The following is a 7,721-nucleotide window of genomic DNA, read 5'->3' on the forward strand; positions in this document are numbered from 1 at the left end:
GTGATCAATTGATCAATGTTGAGCTCCAAGCTCAATAAAACAAAGCATATGTGCATACATAAAAAAAACCCACCCTTGTTTGGCATCTCTGCCTATTCTAAAATATTGTCTTTGGCAAATGTACCACACAAAGCAGATGCTAAAGACTGAGCACACAGAGTGGCCTTCAAAAGCAGCAGCTGAAAACACACATGGAGGAGACTCATGAATTGCAGAAAAGGTTTAGATATTGATTTCTTTTACTGAGGTTTTTAGCATATATGGCTCATACAGAGCGACCAGCACACAAAGCCACCTAAAATAACAAAGCTGAACTGCCCCAAACAAGTGCAAAGGAAGGGCTTCTGCACTCTTTTCATTTCCTTGTCAGTGCTTTGATGTTTTTGCTGGATGCAGGACTCAGGAAGCTCCACGTTCTCTGTTTACAAACAAGACACTGTGGTACATTTGTCACCAGTGGGTATTTTTGGGGCACGTTTTTGGGGTGAAAGCAGCAGCAGGGTCATGGAGGAGGACAATTTCAGTCCATCTTGGAGCAGCAAGGCAGATCAGTCCTCCCAGACACTCAGCAAACACCAAGGGATCCTCCCCAGCTCCTCTGTGCCCACTGGCACTCCTTGGCAGCGATTTTTGGCAACAGCAGCTGCACCTCTGCCTCCCACAGGCCAGGAGAGAGCTCCTGCATGACTGGCTCCTCCTGCTCCCCTGGCAGCACAAGGACAGGGGGGGAGCATCCCAGAGTTATCCCTGACTGCCACATCACTAAAAACAGGCCCCAAAGTGGTAATGCCATGGTTTGTTATGCTCCCCCCCAGCTATTCCTCCAACATGTCCTCAAGAGAAATAATATCAGCCTTTGATATAAAGTACACTTATGGACAAAGACACCTCTTGATTCACCCCCACAGTTATCTGACACCTTCAAAAGAAGATTCCAGCTTCCTAAGGAACGTTTCCATCCTCCTGCTTCATTCACACCCTCAAAGACAAAACTTTCGTGTCCTTACCCCTTTAACTCAGGCAATTAAAATCATCTTTAAATAACACTTAAAAAAAAATTCATCTCTGTTAAAAAATAGTACAAACAATTCAAGATTTGGTTCTGAAGGAGCCTTGCAGTGCTCCAGCTCAGGCTCCTTTTGAGCCACCACACTGAGCTGCCCCACCACGTTACAGCCAAGGGAGGCAAAGCTCCAGTTTGGTTTGATCCACTCCAGCATTGATTTGTTTTCAACAAAGGGCTACAGGGTTTGTTGTTTAAATCCTCAGCATCGAATGTAAACAGTATTTGGGGTTATTTATTCAAGCAAGACTCACAGCCAGCAGGTTGAGAAACAGAAGAGAATCCAGTTCATACTCCCTCGTGTGGACAGAGCGGGGCTTGTTCTTAGCAACAGGATTGTGACAGGACAAAGAGTGTGTTCCATGCAAGTGCCAACTTTGGCAGATATAAAAAAAAAAAGAATTATTTTAATTAAAAAAAAGAAGAGAAAAACTCTGGCAGCATCTGAGGTTACAAACCTCAAGGTGTTTTGGTGTTTGGTTTTTGCCCTTTTTTAACTGAACTGGAACCTACTGAGAAAACACGATGGGAACTCCAAATCCAACAACAATTTAACCAACCACCAACAAATCCTGCAAACTCAAACACAGGCAGTAGTTGGGAAGTGCAGCAGTTGGGAAGTGCTTTACCTGGCTTGTCTCATGACAGCACACAGGGAACTTCTGCCGTGACATTTACGGGGAAACATCAAATAGGCTTTAAATTCGCTCTCGTGACTCAATTTCAGAGTCAAAATATCCTCACATTCCTTTAAAGAGACAATCTGAAGACACCCCAGAGGGGAGAGTCTTCACACCTTGTACCTCAACAGCCGTTTCCTGGGTTGCCAGAGGGGGACCCAAGGCAGCAGTGCTGTTATTCTGCTCCTTCCACAGCTGTGGTAGAAACTGCCTTGACATAGTAAGGGCCCTCCTGCAGGTAAGCCCTGAGCCTCAGGTAATACTGATTGCCAAAGATCTCTGCAATGGTTTTGGAGTTTACCAGGGCCTTCACCAGTTCGTATTTCGCATCCTTGGAGGCTTTGTCAGGCTCCACAGATCTGTCCACAACGTACTCCACAAACCCTGGGCTGTGCAGCATCAGCTTCTGGGCCCATGGTTGGTTTGCAATGGCCTAAAAAAAAAACAGGAAGAGGTGTGGGAGAGGGGAAACATCTCGTTTAACCCCCCCAAAAAAGTAGCTACACACAGTAGGTTCTTTGGCAAACAGCCAAGGAGCAGGACAGATGAACTGAGATATTCATTGCACACAGTGGGACCACAACTCAAATCAAGCAGCAGGGTCTGACACTGCACAACAAGAACAGCTCAGTGCTGCTCTTCAGAGCTGGAGGGGAATTATCCCAGCAGTGCCTCTGGGATGGAGGCAGCACCCTGGAGCACAGCTGCTGCCCTTTTTAACCCTCTCCAATTTACAGACATGACACGTCTGCTGCCTCCTTTAAATGGGGAAATGCAGGTGGGGCAGAGGGAGAAGGGCCTGTTTGTGGCCACTTCTGGGCTTCAGCAAGAAGTTTGTGGTGTTCACTTTAAGAAAATAAATAAATCTGAGACTGAAGGGCAACACAATTCACTCCCTGATCTTTAAAAGCAAAAGGCACTTACAGTGAACACCCGTAAAGCCCCACAGTGCAGGTCAGGGAATGGCTGAGTGCTGATGCTCCTGAAGAGTTCCAGGGGCTGGCTGGACAGGGATGTGAACCAGGATTCTGTCATCCTTAAAAGGTCTTCTGTCTGCTGCTCTGGCTGCACAAATCACACCAAAAAATGAAAGGGTTTGATTAAGGTTAGGAAAAGCTTTCAGGTTTTCAGTGCATGTTCACATGGGTTCCTCCACACCATTAAACCCAAATCACTGGATCTAAAGAACACCCACAGGGGTGTGTGTAGAGCAGTTGCCACCATCCCTTTGAGCACAAGGATGTTAAACCTGTTTATTCCCATTCCCTTGTCAGTGAAGTCTTGACTTCTTGTTTTACAAACATTTCAGAACATCTGGTTCCTTACAAACAAAGCCAGACCTCAAGCAAACAAATACATCAGGGAATCTCTGAACAGTACAATCAGTGGCTCAGAATAGTAGAAAGCACCACTTCTACCTAAGCCAGAGGCTTCTGAAGATCTTCCCACAATTACTCAGGTATAATAACAGTAATTTCATTGTAGATTTAAAGGAGAGAAGAACAAACAAGCACCAACTCACAGGCAAGTAAAGAAGAGCTGAAATGGCATCCAAGCAGCGCAGCCGGAGCTCCGTGGGGGCATTCTTGGCCTGGTGCCCTATTTTGCTCAACAGGTTTTGGAATCTACTTCCTTTCAAAACAAAAGCAAAAAGTGCCTTTAAATTAAGTCAGCCAGACCTCTACATGAGCACAGAGTTACCCCTCAGTCCTGTTAGAAAGGTGTTTATTAGGTAAATACATTTTCCAACTGCTTTTACACCAAATCAATTCGCTCTTGGGTCATGCTGAGGAGGTTTTATTATAGGAAAACGGTACTAACTGGTTTTCTGTAAAACCTGTTTGCCTTCCACGTTTGATCCCAGGATTCCCAGCGTGTCCACAGCCACTCCAATCATGGTGGGATCCTGACTTTCTGCCATTTCAAAGACTTTCTCCATGAAGACAGGGTAGCGCTCACAGATCTGCTGGGGACTGTCGACAACTGCCAGATTCCCAAAAAACTTCACAAACCCTGAGAAAACGAGACCAAAATGAGGCACTGAGGGGAGGAGCAATAACTTCAGCAACGACAAAACCAAATGTGAGGTGGTTTTGTTGCTATATTTATCAGTTTGAGTAGTGTATAAAGACACAAGATTTTGTCAGTTCCTCAATTCACAACCTTTACATTGCTAAAGAAATTCTACAATTACAAACTCCAGAAGGTACAGCACTTACCTGCACTACCACTGTTAATGAGGAATATTCCTCATGTGTCAATCTGCCCTTCAGTACTTTTTATACATCCAATATTTTATATTTTGATCACCTTCCCCATCCCACCTAACGATCAAAAACTCCCGCAAAAGAGCGGCTCAGCAACTCAGCTCATTAACAAAAGCAGGCAGCAAAGCCTGGAAACAAGAGGTGCATGAGGTCACCTGGTAAATAGAAGCTGGAGAAAGGATCAGACTCTGCTCCAAGGATGATGTTTGAGATTTTGTCAATCACTCCCTGCTGAGCTAGGTACTGCCTGCCCTGGGGGGTGTGGGCCAGTGAGGTCACCATCTCTATGCAGGTGGCTCTGCAACACACAAATTTTGGGATCTTTCAGAGGGGGTTGAAGTATTCAGTGATTAAAAAAAACGTAAGACAAAATCCAAATTAAAAAAACCAAAAAAATCACCCCAATGTCCAAGCTCCTCCAAGCTCACTCAGCTCTTTTTTGAGGTGTAGGAAAGAATTGAAAGTGTTCATGCTCAGCCAAACATTACAATTATCACATCACATCACGCTGGGGAAGCTTCATCTCAGCTCTCAAATTAATGTATAAAGGATTTTACACTTGAGCAGAGGCAGAGAAAGCGTTTTCCTGCCAAGGGTTTCACAAAACCCACACACAAATGTCTTTAAAAACTGAATATCAGAGTTTTCCCAAGCCCAACATACCTGACCAGCACATCCTCTCCAGTGAGCTCCCCAATCAACTCAGCTATTAACCCACTGTTTGCACAGTAATTCAGGGACTCTGCTGACACTGCAGAAATCTCCACGATTAACTAAAGAGAAACAAAAAAGAAAGGGTGGTTTATAAAAACATTCTAGTGATAGCAATTCACAGTAATGGCCAAACACACCTTATAATGCTGATTAATGTTATATATATTAGAGAATTTCACAATGTTTTCACTATTAACCCAAAGGTTTGCCTGAAATCTGTTTATAAGGAGTCCCAAGTTTACAGCACACGTATTTTACTTCCATTCACAGCCAATTTTCCCTCTGCTATTCCCATGAAGCTCCAGAATGGCTAAACACTGTTATTCCTGCTTTACCATCCACCTCTAAACTGCCACTCGTGGCACCTCTCTCATCTCTTCCCCCCTTCCAGAACTTTCAACATGCAGAGGTTTAGAGACCACCACACCCAGCTGTGTGAATTTTACTTTCAGGAAGTGGTAAATGGTGATTTAAAAGCCATCAGACCCCCCCCCAGGGAGCTGCAGCCCCACCTCGTACACGCGGTAGCGAACGACGTCACTCGTGGCCATGACGTTCTTCAGGTCACTCAACAAACTGCTGACAAACAGAGCCTCCAGGCCTTCTTGTGTCTGGGCTATTCTGGACAGGGATTTGATGGCCTGGAAGCGAAAAAAAAAAAACCAGGAAGTTGGTATTATTAAAAATAAACAGTCCAATAAAAAAATCCAAGTTTATCAGGCTTATGTTCTTTATTAGGTCTAGTTACACATTAATTTTAATTACAGCTTGTTTTTATTGATGAGAACTAGTTATGGTTATTGCCATCCAAGGCTCTGGCATCAAATTCTGATTTACAAGTTCACTTTGATGACAGTTCTGGGTGTATTTTCCATCCCGACCAAGCGATTTCTCTTTCAAGTAAAATCTTTCAGGCACCACCTTTCCCTGGGGGAGGGGCAGGAGCTGCTCACCTTGGACACCTGGAAAAGGTGTTTTGTGCAGAGGAATGAACAGCAAAGCCCAGCTCACCTCCTTGGCCACTGCAATCTTCTCCCCCCCGATGCAGTTGATGATCTGCCGGAGCAGCTCGGGGCTGCTGAGAATTTCTGTGACAGCACCTGGGTCTTCAACAATCCTCCCAACCTGGGCAAAGAATTAGAGAGAACAGAGCTTTTTCCAAACCCCAGTGTTTCCAAACCACAGGAAAGAGTCTTTTAAATCACTGCAACAAGTGCCAAGTCGCCACAACCTCTTCCCCTTTGGGGTTCACACAACATTGTTTATAAAGAATCCCGAATATAAAAAATGTTGCTGCTTTTAATTCTTCCAGCACCTGCTGGTGGTGCTGGCCGGGAAAGCTTTAACCAGAAGGTTCATTTACAGGTGACTTTGGTCAAGACAGTTTTATACGTTATAACTGACACACCATAAAGCATGAACACGCTGCAGAGTGATTATCCTAAAACGTGTGTGTGTAAAAGCACAATTCCTGCAGTGCTGTGGTGCTTTTATCACAAATTAGGGCACGAAACAGCAGTAAGAGCTGAGGGCTGAGCCAGCCTGGCTGCACACAGAGCTGGAGGAACCCCCGCACCTGGGCTATGGTGAGGATCTTCACGGAGTCCTCGGGGTGACAAAGCCCTTTCTGCAGCTCTTCCCGGAGGTTCTGGATCACGTACAGCGGGTCCAGCGCCTGCAGGAGCCTCTCCAGGATGGAAACACACGTGGACACCTGTTCCCTGAGCGGGATGGAGAGAAAAAAACGACCCGTGAGAGAGAGGGAGGGGGACGAGGCTGTGTCACCTGTGCCAGCCGCACCCTGAGGGAGCCGGGGAGGAGCAGCCACAGCAGCGAGGGGGCGGTGGGGGCCGCTCACCGGTCATCGGCGCTGAGGAGGGCGAAGAGCGCTCCCAGGTGGTGCTCGCCGAGGCGGGCGCGGAGGGCGGCGAGCGGCACAGCCTGCAGGGCGACCCGCAGGGCCCGCAGCTCCTCGAGGGCCGCGTCCCGCCGGGCCGCCCGGTCGAGCAGCTCCACAGCCGCCTCCGCCATCTTGGCCTCCGCCATGACCGCCAAACATCGCGAGAGCTCGGCCCGCTTTGAGCAAGGGCCGGGCGGGGGTATCGCGAGATTTCCGCCGCCCTTAGCAACGGCGCGGCGGTTGCTAAGGGCGCCAGTGTAAACACATGTCTTGGCCCCGCCTCTTTGGGGCGTGGTCAGGGTGGGCGTGGCCTCGCTGAGGGTGGGGTCCCCCTGAGGGGTTGTAGGGGGAGCTCGGCCCCCCATAAGGGAATTTTGGGAAAACCGGGATAAACGGCTTTGTCGGGAGGAGGGAAGGGTAATTCCTGATCCCACGAGAGGGCCCCGTCCCGTGTGGGTCCGGCAGCTCCCGGGGCTGTGCAGAACATTCCCCTCTGCCCGCGGTGTGTTCAAGGTGAATTTTCTCATCTTTTGAGGAGCGTAACTGGTGTCCTCAGACAGCTTCTACAATAACAAAGAAAAGAACTTTGCGTTTCAAGCCCTGCCTAAGGTTGCATCACACAAGTCAATATGTTATGTGCTCATGTAAATTTTACCCTGTAAAATATGTAACTTGGGGTGCTCGGTTTGAGGAAACTTCCACCCTGCGCAGAATAAACAATATCTTCTTTCTAAACTATGCTCTGTGTGTGTGTGCTCAGAGAGCTCCTAAAATCGGGTCCCAGAGCAGACCCCCCAAATGGTGTCACCCCTGTGATGGGGGGACCTGGAGGGGTTTGCAGCGGGGGCAGAGCTGGGACCCCCCCTCAGCCCTGGGGACAGCTCGGCCACTGCGAGAAAACTGGGGATTTGTTTCAAACCAGCTGCGAAAATGTTAATTTTTCAACCCCTGCACAATAAAGTGAATGAAAGCCCTGCAGAGCTCAGGGGTGTTTCAGACCTCTTGAGACCCCAAGGTGGCACCGTGTCCTCAGCACCTTCCAGAGCACGGAGGGGCAGGTTCTAAATCCAGGCTGGAATGTGGGAACTGATGGGAGC

The 7,721-nt window shown here is 47.7% G+C and overlaps 1 protein-coding gene across 1 annotated transcript; it reads right to left on the reverse strand.

The window, feature by feature from the left end:
- Window positions 1-221: 221 nt before the first annotated feature.
- PSMD5 (proteasome 26S subunit, non-ATPase 5) lies at window positions 222-6,773 on the reverse strand. The gene is made up of 10 exons (XM_050320114.1): window positions 6,583-6,773; window positions 6,301-6,445; window positions 5,736-5,849; window positions 5,237-5,365; window positions 4,674-4,783; window positions 4,166-4,308; window positions 3,565-3,756; window positions 3,266-3,375; window positions 2,668-2,808; window positions 222-2,176 (listed from the first exon to the last, which is right to left on the reverse strand). Exons 1-10 carry the CDS (start codon window positions 6,768-6,770, stop codon window positions 1,919-1,921), a joined length of 1,530 nt encoding a protein of 509 aa, XP_050176071.1. The 5' UTR covers window positions 6,771-6,773; the 3' UTR covers window positions 222-1,918.
- Window positions 6,774-7,721: the final 948 nt, after the last annotated feature.

Source organism: Myiozetetes cayanensis, unplaced genomic scaffold, assembly GCF_022539395.1.
Source record: "Myiozetetes cayanensis isolate MyiCay16 unplaced genomic scaffold, myiCay2020 scf23, whole genome shotgun sequence".
In the NCBI taxonomy this organism is placed as follows: Eukaryota; Metazoa; Chordata; class Aves; order Passeriformes; family Tyrannidae; genus Myiozetetes; species Myiozetetes cayanensis.

Bases quoted from the DNA above. Each gene is read 5' to 3' on its own strand.
- PSMD5 (XM_050320114.1), bottom strand. From the start codon at position 6,770: ATGGCGGAGGCCAAGATGGCGGAGGCGGCTGTGGAGCTGCTCGACCGG. The intron at 3,376-3,564 runs GTTAGTACCGTT...TTGTTTTGAAAG, and splicing joins ACAGGTTTTACAGAAAACCA to GAAGTAGATTCCAAAACCTG. The intron at 2,809-3,265 runs GTGAGTTGGTGC...TGATTTGTGCAG, and splicing joins CAGCTCTTCTTTACTTGCCT to CCAGAGCAGCAGACAGAAGA.